General features: G+C 43.2%; 1 protein-coding gene across 1 annotated transcript in view; it reads left to right on the top strand.

Annotated features, from left to right (window-relative positions):
• Positions 1 to 23,984, top strand: part of KIAA2012 (KIAA2012 ortholog) — a 97,342-nt gene that overhangs the window by 54,020 nt on the left and 19,338 nt on the right. The window contains exons 14-15 of the mRNA XM_034654972.1: positions 11,379 to 11,516; positions 19,540 to 19,609. Coding sequence (XP_034510863.1) covers positions 11,379 to 11,516; positions 19,540 to 19,609 — 208 coding nt within the window. The remainder of the gene's footprint in view (positions 1 to 11,378; positions 11,517 to 19,539; positions 19,610 to 23,984) is intronic.

A 23,984-nucleotide genomic window follows, 5' to 3' on the forward strand; every position in this document is an offset into this window, starting at 1 on the left:
GCAAATAGAAATGGGAGTAGCCACGACTTCGACAACTTCCTGGGAGTTGGAGGAGGGGGTTAAGTAGCCGAAAGAGGGGGAAGAAACTACAAGGGCAAAATGTGCAGATGAAAAGAGCAGTGAAAAAAGAAAAAGGAGACAAGCAGACGTGTTTCAACTCCAAGCTCCCATTTCCTCTTTCAAATGAACTGCCTCCCCACTGTGAACAGAATCAAGTATTTATGAAGGCATTTTTTGCATATTAATAGCTGCATATGGAGCTTTGCCAGTTCTGAAGTCCTAAAGGTAGGATGCCCTTTTTTTAATGCAGGTCCTTCAAACTCCTCACAGAATTTGGTATTCTCCTTCACAGATAGTTTCCTTTCTGCCTTGTGGCTCCTCCTCGGGCCTTTCATTTGATTAAGAGAAATTAGTTCCCGCGTACCGTCAGCGACCAAGGACTGCTCTTAACCTCGGTGGCTGACATCAATCGCTAGAGAAGCTTCTCCTCTTCCCCAGGGCCTCTCCGTGCAGAGGCTGCAGGTTGGGTGAGGTGACCAGCACCTAGAAAGAGTATTAAAATTGTAAATGAATATTCCAGCAGGAAACGTTAACATATCTATGCTGTGGGAGCAGAAAAAGCAAAAGTTAAAAAAAAAAAAGTTTTAAAAAAATAGTGTTAACTATGATAGCATTGCTATCTATGCTGGATAAAGAGTACATACAATTTTAAAGGAAAAACAGTGAGAACCAATTAGGAAAAATAAGTAAAAGACATAAACAATTTATATAAAAAATAATAACAATAGAAAACAAGGATGGAAAAATATCCTGAGGGGCAATTTGAATGCAGATTGAGGCAAACTGGAGGCATCATTTTATATTTGAGATGTATGCCTCCTCTCACTTTTTTTTTTTAATGGTAACACCAAGTACTGCTGTGTTTTGGTGAAACTGGTACACTTATATACACTTCTGGTAGGTTGTAATTTGGTTTAATCCAGTTGTAAAGCAAAATGACAATATAACTTGTGAAGCATGAAAAAATATTGCTACTCATTTGTTCAGTATTTCTGACTCCTAGGAATTTATTGTGAGAAAATAATTCAGCTGAAAAAAGTGAGTGAAGATGTCCACTGCAGCATTATCTATAATAAGGAAAAATTGGATACAGCCTAATAGTCCAACATCAGAGAAATGATTACCTTAATTATGACATGTCCCTCTCAGTGAGAGGGTTAATTCATTCATTAAAAAATGATGCTTGTTCATACTAGAAACTGTGATTTAATGCTCATAGTTTCTCAGCCTCCACACCATCAACATTTTGTGCCAGATGGTCTTTGTCGTGGGGGCTTTCCCGTGTGCTGCAGGATGTTGAGCGGCATCCCTAGCCTTTATCCAGTAGATGACAGTAGCACAGCCCCCCAGTTGTGACCAAAAAAAAAAATGTCTCCAGACCTTGCCAAATGTCCCCTGAGGGGAAAAATCACCCCCAGTTGAGAACTACCAATTACATTTTAAAAATGGAAATCAAAGTGGTGTTAACTAGAACTACAGCCGTGTAAAAAAATGATAAATGTATCTATGAGGAAAAGACCTGCAAATTATGCATGCAAAAAAGTGCAGTCATGCTGATTTGAAATTAGGGCTGTGTTGACTTGAGGTTTTGGTTTTAATTTGTCTTCTTGTTTTTCACTGCTTTTCTTTCTTTCTTTTTTTTTTTTTTTCCTTTTTCCAAAATTCTCCCTGTAAGAAGGAAAAATGAATCAAGTGGAGAACTGGTTTTATTCAAGTCTGGCTTAAAATGATCTAGGAATCACAGTAAACAAGTATACAGCAAGCTAAACAAGGGTCAACACTATAGTGTCATTGTTTTTTAACCGCTGTTAGTTAAAATTATTAAGTTTTTATTAAATTGTTGCGATAGGGCCACCAGAATTCTCCTTTGAAAGATCTCAACCTCTTTTCAGCATTTTATCCCTCTGACCCTAGACTTTGAGGGACAATGAATTTGCCTGTTTTTCTGAAAAGTTTGGATCTCAAATTATGAAACTCTTGTGCACCCAGATCCATCCATGTAAGCTTGGACCAAGAACGGTCCTTAGCCCACTGGTTTATAGAGCTGTCAGGGCAGAGAGATTGTCAGTAAAGAGTATCAAAGTACATGCTCAAATCTTAATTAGATTTCCCAAGAATCACTGTATCTCTTTGTTTAAAATAAGAAGGAAACTATCTCACCAGTTATTGTCAATTTTCTCCCTTTGTTAAGGAAAGCAAACATCCTTTCTCACATGCTTTATCCTAAGTTTTGTTTTGTTGCTTTGTGGGGATTAGAACTTTCGTGGTGTCCTAAAAATCCTGTTAAACTGGAATTATGTCCCTTTTTCCCATTTCACAAAGCCACTTCTATTTCAACCTATATTATCTCTTAGGTTCAGGTTTCATGAGTTTTTAAGGGTATAAATTCATATTTGATCTTAGGTGTCCTAAATTTACCTCTTTGGGATTTCAAAGAGTAGCCTGTAATTCTAGCATACCAGGATTTAGGTTGAATAAACCTGTGTTTACCCCATCTGTTTCCTTGGTGGTTTCACAGATGGTGTTCATATCCCCTTTCAGCCTTCCTCTTACAGGACAANCCCTTTAAAGAAAAAAAAAAAAAAAAAAAAAACGAAAAAACCAACAACAACATACACACAAAAACCCACCTGTAGACACACTAAGTTTTTGTACAAAAGGGTACAAAGATAACCTTTTGTTTCAGTGTCCTGCTGAGGCATACCCTGCCTTCTGTTGAATTTTTTGGCAGTTATCTGAAAGAACAAGCTATTAATCTTTAAAAACAGACTCCACCCCCCCCCCATTTTGCCTTATTCACCTCTGTATTCTTGTATTTAGCACAGTTCTTGGCACATGATAGCTACTGGGAAAAAAATTGACAAATTAATCTTTAGTTGACATTAAGGACCATGTTCTGCATAGAAAAGCTGTAATCCTCCAAATAGGATTTGGAGATTGCATTTGTTTTATTTCCAGTAATAATGTTATGGAAGTTCAGCTGACATTTTTCTAACAACTCACACAATCTCCAGATACTTCCTACTGTTGGCTGGCACAATTTGGTATTTCACTCTCTGGGTCGTGTGCAGATCAGAGATGTCACTAGGCACCCTTCTTGATCTTTTTGAGGCTGATAAGTAAGATTGGGCCTATTACTGATTCCTAAGAGAATTAACTGTCTGCATCTCCCCTTCCAGATAAGTAGGCTTTACTCCCCACTTTTGTTTTTCATTTCCAAAGGCATGGTACAGAATTTCGCCAGGTTCCATGCTGGTCCCCTCTCTCTCCTCTTCCCCTCTCCTCCCCTTTCCCCTTTCTTCCTCCTCGCTTTGTAAATAATTTTGGTCAAGGAGCTTGATTCAAAGGTTTTTTGAAGATCTAAGCAAACTTAACTTCTGGTTCAACCTCACCCACAGGATTACTTTGTCAGCCCCAAACTCCATTGACAATTTAAGAATAATTTACTGAGAGGGGTTTGTTTTCAATTACAAAACGAAGGCTTTTATTTTTTGAATTTTCACTCTATCATTTATTCCAGGAAGTCTGTATTTATTGATCTATCGGCTGCTAGTTCCAACCAGACACATGATAGGTGCCTAGTTGATCTCTTTTTCTTTTTTCTTTTTTTTATGGAAAATTTCAAACACACGTAAAAGTAGAAAGAATAGTATAATGAACCTCCGTTTTGTTATAAGTATCAACAATTATCTCCCCATTGTCTTGAAAGTGTCTTTTTATTTTTATTTTTTTTTTTTTTTAAAGATTTTATTTATTCATTCGACAGAGAGAGAGACAGCCAGCGAGAGAGGGAACACAGGGGGAGTGGGAGAGGAAGAAGCAGGCTCACAGCGGAGGAGCCTGATGTTGGGGCTCGATCCCATAACGCCGGGATCACGCCCTGAGCCAAAGGCAGACGCTCAACCGCTGTGCCACCCAGGCGCCCCAAAAGTGTCTTTTTAAATAACAATAACAGCCGGTGTTTTTGAGGTTTACTATGTGCAGCATTGATTATCTCCCTTAATCCTTACAATATCTCTATGAAGTAGGTACAGTTATTATCCCCATTTTACAGATGAGGAAACAGATGTCACGACAGACTCCCATTCAGCCTGTGACCTGCACTTGCAAAGAGGTCTGCTGGTTTGGGAATCCCACGAAGTTGCATTAGATCCCGGCTTCTTCCCAACTGGTTGTGTGATTTCAGGCAGTTTATTTACCCTCTCTGAGGCCCAGTGTCCTCAACTGTGAAGGATAATAACATGTCCCTCATGGGGGTCATGACAAGAATTAGATGAAACAACATATGGAAAGGGATTAGCACAATGTTTGTCACTAAGCCATCCCAATAAATTACAATAGTAAAGTATTCTATTCCCCTGCTCTCTGCTTGAAAGCCATTACAAAACAGAATTTGGAACTTGTATACAATCGAAACAGTCAGATGTGGAAAAGGAGAAGCTTGAAAAGTAGGAATAATTTAAAGGATTGTGAGCCAGTCTACCTACCATTGTCCCCATCCCCCACTCTACCCACCCCCAACTCCCAAGCCCAACTGTCCCCCCAACCAAATACCCTCCATGCTGTCTGGATTTTGTTTCACTGCTCACATTTCTATCTATTAGAGATTCCTTTGGGCTTCTCATATCTCATTGTGAATTTTTTTTTTTTTTATTGTTTTCTGTCCTGCACCTAAGGAAGCACAGTTGAAGGCCTGGGACTCGGGGAAGGCAGAGAATTTTGGAGTCAGGAGCACTGACTACCTCCTCCTACCAGATGCAGTGCCCCCTCCCCCAGCTTCCATCCAGCACAGGGCTGCCCAAGAAAACTTAGAGGTCAGAGGACAGGAGGGCCCAAAGGAAAGGAAGGGGGCGGGAAAGAAAGGGAAAGGAGATCTTTGTTTCTCTCCTTCCAGCCCTCTGCTGTCCCAGCACTACCACGGCTAGTTCAGCTTTTTAGTCCAGCTAAATTATGGGTTAGATAAACTTTTATGGGCCAGTGTGGGAATCAAAGCAACATGGGTATCATTTCTTTTTCTAGTGAATATTGACTGATTTTAAATGACCTTTTACAGTGGAATCAGTTTGCAAGTTGAGATTCCCTCTCTCTCAGTTGGCTGTTAGATAGGAAAAGTCACACCAGACCCAGCGATAACAAGGAAGTCACAGTTTTGGCTTAAAGTGTTGGGTTAGAAGGAGGTAGGGACTTGTTCAGATTTCCCACCCTGCATCTCACCACCTCTCATCTCCCGGTCTAAAATAGAATGCGTCATCTCTCAAACACAGGCAAAGTTCCATCCTGAAGACAGCCAGACACCCCCTCACAGAAAAAGCTAGTTTCTACCTCCCCTGGGGCAAAAGAGATCACTATTTTGGCTTAAAATTTCTCTCCTCCAGCTCCTGCTAAGCCAGATAAACAATGATTCTGTTGTGTCAACAAAGCACTTAATTAAACTGAAGACAATATCAATTAGAACTCATGGATAAGATTTACTTCCAGATAGTAGATAGAAGTCCATGGAATTAAGGTATCCTGAGTTTCATTATTCAAACACTCCCTGAGGGGAACACTGCGGTTGGTTGGCCCCATTGTATAGTTGGGAAACTGAGGCACAAAAAGCTTAATGACATGGCAAAAGTCCCTAAATGAGTCTCTCTCACAAAAGCTAAGACTGGAGATTGCAGTGTTTCTCTTCCTAATCTATGTTTGCTAGCTATTGGGGCTAATTTGCTAAACACACAGGAGGATGTAAAATCTCCTTTTGTAGAGTTGGGGCATAAAAAAGTAGATGGAGACCAAAATTTGTGCCTGGAGGGGAAATGAGAAGGCTCTTCTGGCTTCCAACCAAACTGTCTGTCTGCCATGCCTTCTTTCAGAGCCCTTCCCAAAACCATCCCCTCAGCCCATCTCACCAGCACCAAATTGCCTTTAGAACACAAGAAGTGGGCCAGGAAGGCAGGGGCCAAGATGAACAGTATGAACCCAGGTGACAGGCACATGGACCCCTGAGCACACTTGTGATAAGTGGAACTACACCATGGTTTGGGGTCCTTTCTCCTCAGAAAGAGGCCTTGCAGGCAGACCAGGTTATTGAATTAGATCCTGGTGTTCTGTCTGGCTTCCTAAAGACTAGAGGTCTTCTGCTCCTCCAGGCCAAGGGAACCTAGACAGAGACAAGTTCTCAAAGGGGGACTTAGGACTGGTTGGGGTCACCCCCCCCCCCCCCCCCCGCCCAGTTACCCTGAGTTGATAATGTATACAAAGCCCCTGGCCCACTCAGATCCCTTCCCAAGGAGCCCAGTCATAGGGAACTCCTCAGGGCTCTATTCCCCTCTCAGCTTCCACTATGTCCCCATTCCCACTGCCCACTTTTAGTTCCACAGGCAAGAAATAACAGGGCCTGAGAAGACCAAGTGCTGGGGAACTGGCCAGACCCTTCAGCCCATGGCTCCCTGGCAGGAACGGCCCTATCCAGGATTTGGTCCCCTCCCACACAGCAGGGAGCATGGTGAAGGGGAAGCTCAGAATCCTAGCCCTCCTCACCCCTCCCCACCCCCAGTGACTAAATCTCTCAGATCTGTCTATCCCCGCTGGGATTCAGAGTCCCCCCTACCCCCAGGAAAGTGGAGGGATCAACTCTCAGCCAAGGAGGGGGGCCTGGTGGTCCAAAGGAGAGACTGGCTCTTTTCCTTTTGTTTGCTCACAGGAGGAGACAAATGCCCTGCGTACACAGAGGTTTGATGTGACAACTTGGTAGACCACATAAGGGTTTCAGCAAAGGCCTCCCGACCCTGCTCTCCATGCATTAAGATAATGATGGGGTGTGTGCCCCAGCACATTTCAGATCTTGGCTACAAAGGCCCTCCTTCCTTCTGTTTTCTTCCTCCAGCTCAGCTTGCCCACAGGTTCCCAGAGACTCTTGGCAGCTTTCTCTCAGGCAGAATGAAGTTGTGAGCTGCGTGGGAGGCAGTTAGACAGCGAGAGTGTTGCAGGCTCCTTAATGAGGGACAATAGCTCTTCTTGGAGCCATTAAGCCACAGCTACAGAGATGGGGAACCCCAATTAGAAAGGAGTGGGAGAAGTAAAGAGGAGGGTCTGAGAGATGCCTGCAGGACAGATCTGTATCTTTGGTGGCTCTGTGGGATCCATGGGTGGAGATCTAGCTGACTGAGTTTAGAATCTGCTTTTCTTTCTCAGGTAAGACATTCCAATGACTGTAGAGCCAACCCATGGTGGGGATGCTTCAAAATACACAAGCTGAAAGGAGGAGGAAAAATTGCCTGAGAGAAAGGCTTTTCTTTAAGTTTGTGGCTCAGATATTATAGGAGTAAGAAAGGAAATGGTATTTATGTAATGGACATCCTCTTTAAGTTTTTCTACATTATATATGTGTGCATATGGGTATTTGTATTACAGCCCATAGCTCTCTTTTGTTCTGGCTTTCAGCTAAATCACATCATGCTTACAGCAAGATAATAATCCTGGATTTTCCATGGCTCTCTCTGTCAGAGTATAAGATTAGCTCTTGAATTCATTAACAGCCACCTCCTTTTAAATGTCAGATAACTTTTTAAATGCCAAGTGCTTACGCAACACCTGTGCAATTCAAATCAGCTTTACCAAATTAACTCATTAATCTTTATTGTTTCATTTACTGAAGAGAAAGGCTTCCAGGTGTTTTTAGCAGAACATGAAAATATTGGTTACAATACAGTACAGGTGGGTTTTGATTTTCTGCTAAACATTTCACCCTTCCACCAGTTTTGTAATCATTCCCACTGAAGCCTGCACAGAAAAAGAAACGAAAAAGCTTCAGGCATCTCTGCTTTCTACTAATTCCCCCATTTTCCTTCCCTTCTCTCTATCCTTGTGCTTTCTTCCCCTTTTGCATCTTCAGATACCTTGACTCCTGTTTACTATTTTTCTGCTCTCTTTGCTCTCAAAATAGCCCAAGAGTTGCAAGTGTCAATTATGATGGCTCTCCCACCCAGAAAACAGAAGGTGCCTTGCAGGATCAGGGATGGAGCCTAGAGGGCCAGTCAGAACAGGCCTAGGAATCAGGAATTCCACTTTCCTTTTCAGAGAACCCCTGCCTGGTTTTACCTCAGAATAATCAGATACAGGCTACCCTGATGGGTAAAGATAGAGCCTTCCAGGGTTGACTCCTTTTTGTCACCCAGCTCTCTGCTCCAGTCATCTTGGAAAGGTCTTCTCTCATCACCCAAAGGCAAGTCCCACCCCTCCCCATCAACCTCCATCCTATCCCATTCCATTGTCTTCATAGACTGATCACTATCTAAAATCATCCTGCTTATGTACATGTTTGCTTCTCTGACACATACAATATCACCAAATAAATATCAGCTTAATGAATAAATGCAAACCCATCCCAACGCATAGCTTTCCTGCCTGGTTTTAACTTTCTGACTTATTTCTCCTCTTCTCACCACCTCCCAGAATCCTCTTTATATATTTAATCTTTTCTTTCCTCCCATCTCCCAAGCCCCTTTCACTATCATTTATTTGTTAGAACACTTGAATGTAATAAGCAAAAATAGTTCTTCACATTCCAGTGACTATAGAGCCTTCACAGAAGACATTCCATCAAGCTAGAATTCATGGCCTCTAAAGTTAAGGAGATGAGCCATATAGTCAAAAGAATTGTTTTATCAAAAGATTTACAGGCTTGGGGGCACCTGGGTGGCTCAGTCAGTTAAGTGTCAGACTCTTGATCTCAGCCCAGGTCTTGATCTCAGGGTCGTGAGTTCAAGCCCCATGTTGGGCTCCACGCTGGCATGGAGACCACTTAAGAAAAACAGAAAAGATTTACAGGTCAGATGATTTGGAGAGACTTTTCTCAAAACCTCTCAACTTCCCACTCTTCAATCTGAGCCCCACATAAGGAGTTAAAGTAATTCTAGCCATTGGAACTGGCTGTGACTATGCCTTTGTCCTCTGGGCTAACACAAAATCTTCTCTTGAAGATAATGGAGAAATTTCCCTCAAATCAGTATTGTCTGATTTCTGTTATTGCACCCAGTGATTGATGCATGATTTTAGAAGCTAGAAAGCTTCAAATTTTTGTCTGATTCTAGCTTGGACCAAATGTTTTCATTTGATCTAGAAACTGGGAGAGGCTGTCTCACTCTGAGGAGCTAATCAGATATATGACTGAGATGACAAAAAATTGGATATGTATTTGTCCAGAAAAGTCTTTATCTCTAGCCACATTTCAAACAAAGGAAATGGGTGGAGGTGTTCATCAAAATGATGGCTGTTTGTGGGGACCCAACTGTTAATTCATCATTAATACTTTAATATAAATGTTATAGGAGGGGGAGTTTATAATGGCCCAGAGAGACAGACATTTGAGATTTAGTCTCCTAGAAAATATGGAAATGATCAAATCCACACCCACGGTGATCTCATGGCATACTAGTGACCCCAGCAAATCAGCCCTGAAAAATAACAAATAACTTTGCTCTTTGGAAATGAGGAGCCAAGGCTATGCGGAGGACAGGCCTTGGAGGTCAGCACATACTTCCCGTAGAGACGTCTTCACCGGCCTTCCGCGTTGCAATTGATTTGGGCCATAACACATAGCTTGCCCCAATGTGATTGTTACTCTTCTGTTCAGCAAATAATATCAAGTGCGTGTTTGTTTCCAGACCCTGTGCCAGTCACTGCTGCTACCTGGGAACAGCACAGTCATGGTTCCTGCCCTCATGGAGCTTATAGTCTAGCGGGGGGCGAATTGGCTGCACAGCATGAGCACCCTTGTGGGCAATGGGGGAAGTGTCAGTACTGTGGGATCTCATGAAAGGCCCAGACCTGAAGAATAAAGAGGAATTTGAAGGGAGGTGTGTGTTGCCAGGAAAGGGAAGGGCATTGCTTCAGGAACAGAAAGGTCAGTGTTGGCGGTAGCTCTCCACACTTGCTATTCCCACAGGGAGGGAAATTGTGCCTGCAGAAAACCCCACAGAACCTGCCCTGGCCTTCTTCAGAGCTTTGCTCAAACCCCCCCCCCTTTTTTTTTAAGATTTTATTTTATAGTAAGCAAAGGGGCAGGCAGAGGGAGAGGGAGAGGCAGGCTCCCCACCGAGCAGAGAGCTGGATGTGGGGCTCAATCCCAGGACCCCGGCATCAGAACCCGAGCCAAAGGCAAATGCTTAACTGACTGAGCCACCCAGGCACCCCCTCAAACATCACTTTCTTGTGGAGCCTTCCCCGAGTACCCTGCTTAAAATAGCAGCTTCAACTCCCCTCCTCAGCTACTCCTTACTCCCCTCTCTGCTTTATTTTTCTTCATACTGCAAATCACTGGCAGACATAACTTATGTTGTGCTACCTTGTTATCTCTTCCCCCCCAATGGAATGTATGTGCCGTTTTCACTAGGGTGGAGACTTCTGTCTGCTTCTTGCACTGTCGTATCTGTGCTACTGGGTATAGAAAAGGCACTCAATAAATATTTGTTGAATGACAGAATGAGGCAGGAGAGATGGTCCAGAGCCAAGCAAGAAGGGTGTTTTAAGTGAGTTGGCCTTCATGCTGAGAGCGAGGGCCTTTTAATATTTTAAGCAGAGGAGAGGACTAGTATGGTCCCCTTTGCATCTTGGAAAGATCGCCCAGCTTGCAGTATGGAGCATGGGCTAGAAAGCAACTTCAGATCAAACTTTACTGTGCTCTGACTCATGACATCATTTGCCTGTTGTGGTAACGGGAGAGAGCATGGCCCAAGCGACTGAAGAGGCCACAGGGCCTCCCATTCTTCCTTCCCTTTTGCTAGATTCATTCAAATCACTCCTCCTAACACATCAAACACATTCTAAGCTTGCAAATAAACTGGTATCTTGCTATAACTTTATCTGCAAGGTAGATTTGAAAACCATTTGTGGAAGCCATAGAAGTGTTGAAAAGATCTCATTAAAAAAGGAGTCTGGGGCAGATGGTGATTTCAGCTCTGCCATTTACCAGCTGTATGGCTTTGGGCAAGTTACGTTAAGTAACTCCCAGAGCCTCTGGTTCCTCATCTGTGAAATGGGAATAACAAGAACAGGGTTGTTGTGAGAATTAAATAAAATGATTACAACCGCGAGACACAGGAAGGTCCTTTTTTCTCTTTTCCCATTATACTGACCCCAGCTATGAATTAATAACCAGTCTTGGATTATCCTCTATACATCTGGGCCCCCTGTGTCTTCGATGGTAAAAATAGGTGTTATGACTAGCGTTCCAACGATGAAAAATTACTTTCTATAAATATTTGGGGATTTAGACTAGCTCTTGTCGCACTGTATATCATTCCTATGAAAGTTGAGCTTTCTGCTTCTCTTCACAGGGAGCCCAGCAGTCCTTGGAGGCAGCAGCTCAGAAGACAGGAGAGCCTCAAAGTTGTATAAATAAAGGGCTGATATGTTCAAACAGAAAAGAATTTTACACGCGCAAGCTGCACATCGACATGACGCCGTTCCTGAAGGTGATCTCACACTGAGAAGACGAGGGGTTTTATAGACACATACACAGGCATTCCAGTTAATACATTTCTGCATGGTACAAAAACAGCTTCAGAAGTCCCTCAGAGTTCCTGCTTTATCAGAAGGGACAGAAAATAGGCAGTTTGTAGCAGATGAAGGAAGAACAAATTAGGACAGTAATCACAGCCAGCCATCGGGGACAAATCAGTTGGATGTCTGGTTTGGGTGGTGGGAGACAGAGAAAAGAGAGGAGAAAGGATAACCTTGAACTACCTCATAAAACAAGCAAATATAATTCATTTTATCCTGACAGTAGCTAAAATAATTGTTACTCTTTTATCACCGTAACTGAGTAGAGCTGGTATTCTGACTGGAGGAGAAGATTGATTCTTGGTAACTATTTACAAGTCAACTGCATATCCTCTTTGAATGTCTGACCTTATTTTTTGTTCTCTAAGAGTTCATTATTCTCCTAAGCTCAGCTTCATACCAGTTAAGGGTATTGAGAGTTCCTATGGTGGGGATGTCATTTGTCCACCTTTGCAATACTGTCTCCTGCCCCAGCATCTAACACAGCGCCTGGCACAGGCAAGGTGCTCACTGAAGGCCCCGTAAATTGGTCCCCTTTTTATCCAACAGCCTCTGGCTTAGGGCCCTCTTCTTACCCATTCTTTGCCCCCTAAGAACTGAATGAACTGGAAATAAATGATCAGAGACTAAAAGAAACTAATCAGGAACCAAGTAAGGCTTGGCATTGAAGGATCTCCGATCCTTTGTACAATCCTAGAGACCAACATCCCAGGCTCTTGATAAGAAGTGACTAGGAAAGACAGAAACAGTGGAGAAGAAACCAAATACACGCAGGGTTCAGGATGGTGGCACTATCTGATGCTGTAAACTGTCAGAGACTTGGGAGGTCATGAGGGTCACCCTCCTAACCTCAGCTAATATAGAGTTCTCAGGTTACATCTTCTCTGGGCTACTCCAATCCCAGCTCTGCCATGTGGGGCTTCAATGGAGAGTCATGTATCTGTCCCCAATCTATCTCACTCAATGGCTGGCTCTGCATTCCTCTGTTTCCTCTGGGATAAGTTCTTTCCCCATGTAATGAGATGGTCACTGACTTCTCTTTCCTAGATCATTCTGGAACTAAATCTCATTGGCCCAACTTGGGACACATGCCCCCGCCCAAATGAATCACTGTGGCCAGGAAATTGGAATACACTAATGGCCCAGCCTGAAGTCACAGGGACTAAAAGTGGGGAGGGGAGGAATGTCTCAAAAAGGAAAAAGAGGGTCCTTTTTTTTTTTTAATTTTATTTATTTATTTGACAGAGAGAAAGAGAGCCAGTGAGAGGGGGAACACAAGCAGGGGGGAATGGGAGAGGAAGAAGCAGGCTCCCAGCAGAGGAGCCTGATGCGGGGCTCGATCCCAGAACTCCCGGGATCACGCCCTGAGCGGAAGGCAGACACTTAACGACTGAGCCACCCAGGCGCCCCAAAGAGGGTCCTTATAACCACAGTAAGAGAGAATGATTCTGGACAAGAAAAAAAAAATTGCTACATATTCAAACTAATTACTTTAATTCATTATGCATTATAAGAGTTTGCTAGGGCCACCGAACAAAGTACCACAGACTGGGTGGCTTAACTGAAATTTATTTTCTCACAATTCTGTAAGCCAGAAGTCTGAGATCTAGGTGTTGGCAGGGTTGGTTTCTTCTGAGGCCTTTCTCCTTGGCTTGTAGATAGCCATCTTCTCTCTGTGTCTTCACATGGTCTTCCCTCTGTGTGTGTCTGTGTCCTAATCACCTCTTCTTATAAGACACCAGTCATATTGGATTAGAGCCCCCATCAATGATGAGCCACCTCATTTTAAATTTTTAAAGACCATATCTCCAAGTACAATCACATTCTGAGGTACTGGTGGTGGACTTCAATATATTAATTTTGGAGGAACACCATTCAGTCCCAAATACTTATATTAATGAAACCATTCTTTTTTTCTTAGCATCAGTTTAGTTCTCCCCTTAGGGCCTAAAGAATTATGGTTAGGATTCCCGGGATGGGATATTATCAACATCATCACTACTCACTCATTCAATCCATAGTGAGCATCTGCTACCTACTATGTGTCTGGCCCTTTCTGGGCATTTGGAATATATCAGCAAACAAAAGAGAACAGGATCCTTGTTCTGCCCTAGGCAACATGTATAGTATGTCCAAAGGTGATAATTACTATGGAAATGAGATAAATATATTTATGGAGCTTCTAGGAACTACAGATTTCAGATTGTAGAATTTTACAATTATTTTTTGTGTATTTAGTGTCCACAGTGATTTGAATTACACTTTCTGTTCAGCAATGTTGGCACCGTGTTACAGAGGGAAAGGCATTGTCACCCCTAAGGCCCACTTTCCAGTCCACCTTTGCAAGACTCACAGAAACTATAACTCAGCCTGCTTCTGCAGGGGCTCACAGAGCACACACTAGGCTTTCAGACTCCCAGACTGTCCTTGCCCAAAAGATCACACCCTTTCTTGAGAATGTTCAATGTTAAAAGCTCTCCTTAGGTAAACCTTCCCCTTCTTGACATGGTACCTCCTAGATTCTTAGGAAATCCTTAAGTATTACAGAAAAGGACTTAATCTCAGGGCTTGTGTAGAAAAGAATGGTGAATTCAAACAGAGAAAGTCCTGTCCTCAGCATCTGAAGCTTTATAGAAACCAGCTCATTCTACACATGTCATTTGTGCATTTCCTGCCTATCCACGGGGCATTTCATTCTTTTTTCCTGGTGCATGTAGGAAGCATTGCACATTTCAGGGTTCGAGAGTAGGAGATAAAAATATTGAGGCAGAAAAGGGGAATGGAAAAAGATGCAAATAATCATAATTGCTGACATTACTGAGCACTTACTCTGTGCCAGACTGTTCTAAATTTTACGTGCAAGAACTCATTTAATTCACAAAACCAACCTAAGAAATAGATAACATTAACCCATTTTAGAGATGAGAGAACTAAGGCATTGAGAGGTTAAGTAACTCCCCAAATGTCCTACCATTGGTAAGAAATGACAGGAATAAGATAAAGACAGCCCAGCTCCAGAGCCCATGTTTTCAACAATCTGCCATAAAGCCTCACTGAAAACCCCTAAAGAGTGACCTTGTAACACCTCTGGGACTGTGCTTCCTCTTTAGTAAAATGAAAATAGTAATACTTGGGTCCTCCATACCTGCTTCTCAACAGTGAGGCAAGAATTACATGAAATAATCTTGAAAGAATGTTCACATTTACAAAAGATTCAACTCATAAAGGAGAAAGGAACAAACATTCATTGATTCCTGCTTAGGACCAGGCCCATATTAGAACTTATTTAATTTTCCCACCCCCTTCCTGGTGAGTGTGCCCATCCCCGCTGTACAGATGAAGAAGCAGGGCTGGTGGAATGAGCCTATGATTGGTGACATGGCTGCCAGCAGAGGGCGCTAGGATTCAAAGCCACAAAACCCACAATACCTGATCTTGACAAAGTCAGTCTACTCTGTTTCTAGGAAGGATTTAATTGTACATCTTTGTTTTGGCCTCAGAACCTAGGAGAGGAGCAGAGATTTAATAATATATTTTAATCTTAGTAATACAAGATACCTTATGATTTTCATAAATCGGTTTTCTTTACTAAAGAAAACGTGCAAGATATTTATAATATACAAGAAAAGTTGTACTACCTTGAAGTTGAAACTCTTAAATAAGACACTGATTTTTTTTTAAGATTTTATTTATTTATTTAGAGCGAGAGAGAGTGCGAGCAGTGGGTAGGGGAAGGGGGAGAGACAGAAGCAGAAGGAGAGGGAGAAGCAGACTCCCCAATGAGCAGGACCCTGATACGGAGCTCAATTTTAGGACCCTGGGATCACAACCCAAGCTGAAGGCAGACACTTAACCGAAAGAGCCACCCAGGTGCCCCTAGATACTGATTTTCTTCCGTTATTAAGAAGCTGTTGAATTAGACATTTAGATGCATGAATTGTGGCATGTTACACAGAATTTCCAAATGTATTTTCCTAAATAAGCTTTTTAAGAAGAAGCCTGTACAATGTTATTACTCCCATTTCACAGATGGAGAGAGTGAGGTGCAGAGATAGGTCGTGTAGCTGGCTGCTGGCCCACTGGAGCCTCACCCCTCCCTGACCCCTGCATCCCACGCTGTTCCATTCTCCAGGCAGCTCCTCATGAAAGCCTGCCATGGGCCTAGAAGTACCGTGCTCAGATGGGGCACTGTGCATGAGGGTAGGGCAAGACTAGTAGAAGATTCTCTGAGAAGAGATGAGAACTGCAGGCCACCTGGCCCAGCCCCTGTCCTTTGAAGAAACTGAGGCTCAGGATTTGAGTAAGTCACATTCTCTGTAAGGCATGAAGTGTAGTAGTCAGGGCCCCAGGCAGTCTGACGGCAGGACCCCCATCCCAGCCACTCAGGCAACTGCGTCTCGTGTCTGGTTTCAGTGCTGCAGTTTGTGTTTACAAAGTGTTTGTTAATATCCCCACTCACCCCCAGCCCTATAATACCACACAGCTGGGGTGCCTGGGTGGCACAGTCGTTAAGCGTCTGCCTTTGGCTCAGGGCGTGATCCCAGCATTCTGGGATCGAGCCCCACATCAGGCTCTTCTGCTGGGAGCCTGCTTCTTCCTCTCCCACTCCCTCTGCTTGTGTTCCCTCTCTCGCTGGCTGTCTCTATCTCTGTCAAATAAATAAATAAAATCTTAAAAAAAAAAAAATACCGCACTGCTGCCAGTGCTCTTTTTAAATACAGCTCAGTCCTCTCACTGGTTTGCTTGAAATTCCTTGCCATGTCCCCATTGGCCTTCTGGTTAAATCCTGGCATCCAAGATGTATTTTTTTTATAAATAGAAAAAGAGAGCAAATCTATTTTTTTTAAAGATTTTATTTATTTATTTGACAGAGAGAGAGACAGCCAGCGAGAGAGGGAGCACAAGCAGGGGGAGTGGGAGAGGAAGAAGCAGGCTCATAGCAGAGGAGCCTGATGTGGGGCTCGATCCCACAACGCCGGGATCACGCCCTGAGCCGGAGGCAGACACTTAACCACTGTGCCTCCCAGGCGCCCCCCAAATCCATTTTTTTTTAAACTCCATACTGCAACCTGCAAGATCTGGCCCATATCTAATTCACACTGTCCACGCACGGCAGCCACACCATACTACCCCCTGACCAGCCCAGGCTGCTTCCTCTGCCAGGAACTACCCTACCTCCCCTTCTCTGCAAGACTCAGCACCATGTCCCCCGGTAACCAAGCCTTCCCCAGACTAATTTAGCTTCACCTCCTGTGAGGTCCTGCAGAAACCTGTCATAATCTGTCACAACGTGTATCACAGCACTGCAATGCTGAGGTTTTATGTCGTTTCTCCACAAGTCAGTGAGCGGCTTACAAATAGATCCTTCAGCTTTGTGCTCCCAATGCCGAACACACAACCTGGCACACAACACTCCATCAGTGTTCCTGGGCTGAACGAACAGATGACAAGCAAATGACTTGGCTGGAATAACCAAGCTGGGATCAAATTTTCAGTCCTTCAGTTTGTTTCACTCACCAAGTGTCATTATGTGCTTCAATCATGCGGTTTAGTCATTGCATTTCAAAATTCATACTAAAAATGACAAATTGCATTTTATTTGGTTTAGGTTTTTAATTCTTTTTAAAGATTTTATTTATTTATTTGAGAGGGGGAGAGACCACAGAGGGAGAAGGAGAGGGAGAAGCAGGCTCCCCGCTGAGCAGGGAGCCCAATGCAGGGCTCAATCCCAGTACCCTGAAATCATGACCTGAGCTGAAGGCAGACGCTTAACCGACTGAGCCCCCAGGGGCCCCTGGTTTAGGGGTTTTTTTTATAGTTTTCTAAGCAATAGACAGAATTTCAAATTCAGACTACTTCTTTTTCTAACAGGGACCTGCCAGAAAGTTCTTTCAAAGTCCCTGACTCCCTTCGTCTCCCCATCTGTGAAATGAGAATATTTCTTGCCCTGAAGCCTCATAGCTACATGTTGTTAAGGCTGAAGGTTTATCTTTCTTGCTTTTAAAATTCTTCCAAAGGAGCATCTTGTTTCTCCCTTTTAATCCATTTTCCTGTTATATTAAAAGGACTGAAAACAGGAATTTGTCTTTCAGTTCATCTCCTTTCTACTCTTAAAACTTAGCAGTTTACGGTGACCGAGGTGGGTTTTCCTGCTGTAATTTTTCAAAAGACCTTTCCATTTATTTAGGGATGATTTTTTTTTACTGCACCAAGGCCAAATCTGTTTTGTCTCCAAAATGAGAAAAGCAAAAGAAAGAAAATTACTGCGCTCGCAGCGGCAGCACATATGCTAAAATTGGAGTGATACTGAACAAGGATGACACACAAATTCATGAAGGGTTCCCTATTTTTCAGTACACCTAAAACTAATGCTGTACATTAATAAACTGGAATTAAAATAAAAACTAGGGGGTACCTGGCTGACTCATTTGGAAGAGGATGGTGTGACTCTTGATCCCAGAGTCGTGAGTTTGAGGCCCACATTGGGTTTAGAGATTACTTAAAAAAAAAAAAAAACATAAAAAAAATGAATAAAAACTTAAAAAGCCGAAAAAGAAAGAAAACTATTTAACTGTTGTGGCTCTTTTTTTAAAGATATATTTTATTTATTTATATTTAAATTAGTTAATTAATTAAAGCAATCTCTACACCCAACGTACAGCTCGAACTCACAACCCTGAAATCAAGAGTCACATGCTCTTCCAACTGAGCGAGGCAGGTGCCCCAGCTCTAGCTCTTTTATGTCAGATTATCTCAATAGCTACAAACTCAAGTCTAACAAGTGAGAAACACACAGGGTAAAAAGCCATGGAGTAAGAAGAGAGCATCAAACAAATTAGCAGATAATTAATTGTCTCTTCCCAAAGCAGTTTGGGTATTTGATAACAAAGTGGAAGAACTGATTGCCACTAAGTATTGAGGAACTTTGGTCCTAGAGGAGACTTCCAGGGCTCTCCATATCCAGTTCCTTCTCTGTAGCTGACATGAAGCTGTAGATTCAGCAGAGATCCAGGTGACAAAGGCCAGGAGCTGACTTCATCAGACACACGAGGCTTTACTTGGGTCATTGACTCTACCTGCCACATCACCCTGGATACCAACAAGCTGCTCTTCTGATAATGCCCTGAGGAGGACAGTGACCATCAGTCCTGGCTACATATTGGAATCAACCAAGAAGCCTTAAAAATGCCCTGGTTCCAGAAAGTCTGATTTTATGGTTTGGGGGTCAGGACTGGGAATCATACTTTTTAAAGCTCCACAAATAATTCTAACTGTGCAGCAGTGTTGAGAACGACTGTTATAGAGATTCCTAGATGGTGGATGGCAAGCAGTTTGTATGACTGGGAGAAAGAAGGAAGAGGGGTTAGATGTGGTAAGAAATCCAATCTGAGGTCATCTGGAAACTCGACAAAAGGCTAATCTGACCCTTTTGCTTCCCTGCCTTAAACCCTCAGTACCTTCCATTTGTTCTCAAGATAAAGACCTAAACCCTTAATCTACCTTCAAGGCCTTGGGATTCTGATTCATCCCACCCTTCCCATTCTTTCTCTCATCACCCCAGTCAGCCATCAAGTCCCTGGAGGTAACTTGCTCCTTTAGTGAGTTGGCCTTTGCGTGTGGCATTCTTCTCCCCACCCCCAGTTAATGCCAGGCATGGAGCAGTCACTGCACACATCAATGGGCCAGGCCCCCACAAGAGAAGTACAATTGAGACCCCATCAGTGCTGAACATTGCAGCTAACCCCACCTGGCTTTTTAGAGCTCTTCACACTGCTTCTAGACTTCTTGGACACTGAAAGTTAAAATAAGCTGACAAAGAAGGAGAAGAAACAACTAAGAAAACTAGGTTTCCTTTTACCAAAGGGCATGGACCACAGGAGTGTTTGCCTTTATTTTGTCTTACGTATTTTTTTTTATTATGTATTAACTTCATAGGAAAATGGAGATGAACTGGACGATCATGAAAAACCAGGAGGACCTGTCACAGAAAATCAAGACACCCAAGGTAGAGACAGCTGGGTTGGTTTTTAAATCTTATCACAATAATTGTCTGATGAGGTTTGCACTGGTTGAATAATGCAGAATAACTCTTCCATTTCCTCTCAGGGCCGGAAGTCAGAAAACATGCCAAAGTGCTGAGTTCAGATACTGATGGTTTTTAGTGCATCACGAACCAACTGATGATAGCATACTTTTATATTCTTGGACTTACTGAAAGATTTCTTTCCTGCCAGAGGCCGCAGGTTGATGGAAGGGAGTGGAAACCCTGGGGCAACACGAAAAGGCTACACAAGCATTTCCACTTCTCTGTTCCTCCTGCTTTCACATGGGCTCGGATATGCAGGTGCAGGAGCTGAGGTTCCCTGCCTAGAGGGTTAATATTCCAACAGAGGGGGCGACCAGTGTCTTTAGAGACCCAAACCTTGCTGCCCACCACCCTGGGTGGCCAGAGCTATTCAAGTGTGGCTTCCTCCAAAAATGATCTTGCATTTAATAATGATGATTCTAGGATATGTTGGACCCAGAACTGGGCTTTTTGGCATAGTTCATATTCCCACACCCTGAGCTAGACTCTAATTTCTCCCCCGGAGACACCTGTGCGTGTGTGTGTTGCTGCGGTTGGGTAGACCCAAGTAGCAGGACTGTTCTTTATCCCCATTGCATCTTGCAGGAGTGGACACTGATATGGGAGAGACTCTTGTGTTCGCAAGGGGTGGGCACAGTGCCAGCCAGAAAGAATTGTTTGTTGTTTGCTGTACAAAGACATCCAGTAGAGGGAGCAAATAGGGGTCTGTGCTCTGCTCCCAAAGACATGCACCTCAGGACTGGGGCTCTCCACACAGTGGGGGCTCCTTTTCCTGCTCGGCCGTTCTACCGGGGTGCCTTGCTTGGTTCACATAAAGTGCTCTATATGGGCTAGCAATGGCAGCTCTGAGCAGCTGAGTGGAGAACATGGGCTCTGCAGTTGGACTACCTCTGCCTTAACCCCTCTGTGCCTCAGTGTCCTTAACTGAGGCTAAAAACAGTATTCCCCTCATAATGTGGAATGAGAAATAAATGAAGTAATTCATATACAGTAGCTCTTTCATGAATATGAATCCTGACTTGGATATCATAATGATTAAATGTCTACCCTCTCATGGTCGCAGTTTATCAACCTGTGAAATAACACCATGATTCTTTCTATCTCCTCTAGAACCCATGAGGCAAGGGAGACTGTGAGAGCTCACTAGAGTTAAACGTGCAAAGTCATGGATTTGGGATTTCACCCTAAACTTCATATTTTTTTGTTTACATATTTTACTATTTCTTTCAGTTGACATTCTAAACAAAATAATTTTTATGCTCATTTTAAAAGATTTCATTGCTGGGGCACCTGGGTGGCTCAGTCATTTGAGCATAGGACTCTTAATTTTGGCTTGGGTCATGATCTCAGGGTCGTGGGATTGAGCCCCATGAAGGGCTCTGCGCTGGGTGTGGAGCCTGCTTGAGAGTCTCTCTCTCTCCTTTCCCCTCTGTCCCCCCAGTCCTGCTCGCGTGCTCATTCTTAAAAAAAAAAATCCTTTTTTTAAGATTTCATTGCTTCTGCATATCAGACAATAAAATCATATGGTAGTCCAATTTCTGGGTTTGGTCAAGCTTTTAAGCAGAATTTTTGCTAAAATAAGTCTCCTACCTCCTCCATTTTCAAAGCTGAGTGACAGTCACCAAGGAAACATGCTCCAGTCTTCAGACCTTTCATATCATAACTCACATATGCAGAATGTGAACACTGACGAGGCGCCAAGATCTTGGCCAAGTACAGTGGAGGTTTTAGGCAGTGCAGAACATGGTCAAATCTAAGTAATGACCAAGTCAGTTGAAACAGATTTCCTGTCTCATGACAGAGGGACGGGCTCCGGCTGAGTTCCATAAAGGTTATCCAGACAGTCTTTAATGCAGTGAAATATCACTGCAGAAAATTAAAGAAGGCATTTGCCTGTCCTGAATGATAAATGCTAATGTTTAAAAAGGATTTCAAATCTTTGAAGGAAAACAAGACGGCATGCCAAGGAATTTTTTTTTCTTAACTATTTAAGGATCACTCTTCCCCTCATTGGTCTTACATCTAATTGCCTGGATTTTTTTTTCTACACTAAACTAAGTAGTAATCTTCATGTTTAAATTATGAGCAGTGAGCCAGTGTTATCTCCCCTGAGAATACCTTGAGTCTTAGACTTGGTGAGATTACTGCATGCAAGTTTTCACCAGACAAAGGGTTTGCAAAATTGCTCATGTTAAATACAAAAGTTTCCTTTCCATCTCTTTTCCCCACCCTCACGGCCCAAAGAAAGAATAAAAATTCAATTCTTGTTTATTTCCTAGGCCAGTGGTTCTCGAACTTCAGGGTGCATCAGAACCACCTGAGAGGCTGGTTAAAATAGATTTGGGGGCCCTGTCCCCAGAGTTCCTGATTAGATCTGGTTTAAGGTCATAGAATTTGCAATTTTAGTAAGTTTGATGGTAATGCTAATGGTGGTGGCACAGAGACCACACTTTGAGAATCACTGCCCTTAACCTTGCTTCTAGAATTTATTTCTCTAAATTTATCAGCGATTCGATTTATATCATCTGTACTTTTGAAAATTATGAGGGTGGAAGGAGTGGAGGGTACTGTCTAGGCAGCCTTACAGTGATCAAGAGCCCTGACCCAAGTCTGATTCTCCGGGTTCAGGTCCTGGTTTCCCCACTTATTAACTGCATGCCCTTGAGCATGCTGCTAAACTTCTCTGGGCATCTTTTTTTTCATCTGTAAAATGGAGGTACTAATATTCCTTATCTCATGAGGCGACTGAGAGATAAAGGAGTTAATACATGTGATGTATAAGAGTACCTGGCGCACAGTAAGTGCTCACTAAAGGCTAGCTATTAGTCTATTTCTTAAAAACCTTAATTTAGTAGCCATAAATTGCACCTTGTCGGGAGAGGCTGGTTCTAAGTTGATAACATGATGATTACTTTCTAGATCAGTCTCAGCGACGGGGGGGCTTGATCTTGGGGGACTGATTGAGTGAGTCCTCTGTGTAAGTCCTTTTACTTAAGGCCAAGCATGGGCAGCAGACCCAGTCTGAACAAAGCGGTTTTACCAGCCTCTGCATTCTGTGAAAGGCTATGGAGCAATAATGACATAACCCCTTAGAATGTGGCAGAACTTCAGATATTCTTAGGAGAGGTGGGAGGTTTGGGGAGCCCTGCAGGAGGTGCAGGGGGTGCAGGCTAATGAGTAGCCTAAAACAATGAGGGGGAAAGACAAAAGGCAGGTCTTAGAAACCCTTAGAAACCAGTGAGCCATTTCTATTCTACCAGGGAAAAAAGGCTCAGAGCATGATTGTTTTATTCAAGAGATGGATGTGTGGTATTTAGGGCATTGATACAACCATTCTAAGAAAGACCAAGATAAAATGACTTCAAATAAGATGGAAAATGTATTTCTTTCTCACAGAAAAGTCCAAGTTGGCAAGCAGAGGGTAGGACAACTGTGTCCCCGGGTTCTTCTCTCTGCCATCCCCTTTTGTAGTTACCCTTCTCTACATGGTCAGAGCTGGCTCGACATTTCCTCACCCTGAGGACAGGAAAGAAAACATCCATGTTGGGCCCACTGCCGCCTTGTAGGAGCGTAATTCCCACTGGCCCACCTAGCGACAGGGGAGGTTCTTCAGGGGGCAGTTCCTGACTCCAGGAATAAACAGCTCCAGAAGGAGCAAATAGAATGACTTCCCAGCCTGTGCAAAGGAGTAAGGAGTAGCCAGTGTTGCAAAAATTCCTCTTGAAGCTATGGAAAAAATAGAGAGATTAGAAGTATGTGCCCAGGAGTTGAGACGGTGCCGCTGACCCAGAATCTACAGCCTGGAAAGTGATACCCTCGCAAAGGACTGCCTCTTGATGTCAGTCGGGCCCCCCAGCTCCTTGATTTGCTCCCTATGAGGACTGCGCAGTCACTGTATCCTGTGAGGCCCTGTGATCTGGAACCCCAGTACTGGGTTCAGAAAAATCTGCTCGTTCTTAGCAGCCTGGATGACCTACACACTCTGTCACTGTTTTATTTTTTGCTTCTGGAAAGTATTTCAAAGTCCTCCTTCATGGTGGGAAGTGGTCCATCCTTAAGAATGTTTCTGGCTCATTTCACTTAACCAAGAATGGAAACCCCAGGGAAGTCCCCAGAATCCCAGAACACAGCTGTTGCCCCTTGATCCTGAAAATTCTCTTCACCTTCCAGGAAGTAAAGCCTATTTCTAACTCGAGACCAAAATTCATCAAAACCAAAAAGCGGTTAAAACTACAGACAAGAACAACATAAGAAAGGAAATTTATAGACCAATCTCACTTATGATCAAAGATGC

The sequence above is a fragment of the Ailuropoda melanoleuca genome, chromosome 2 (assembly GCF_002007445.2).
Source record: "Ailuropoda melanoleuca isolate Jingjing chromosome 2, ASM200744v2, whole genome shotgun sequence".
Taxonomy (NCBI): domain Eukaryota; kingdom Metazoa; phylum Chordata; class Mammalia; order Carnivora; family Ursidae; genus Ailuropoda; species Ailuropoda melanoleuca.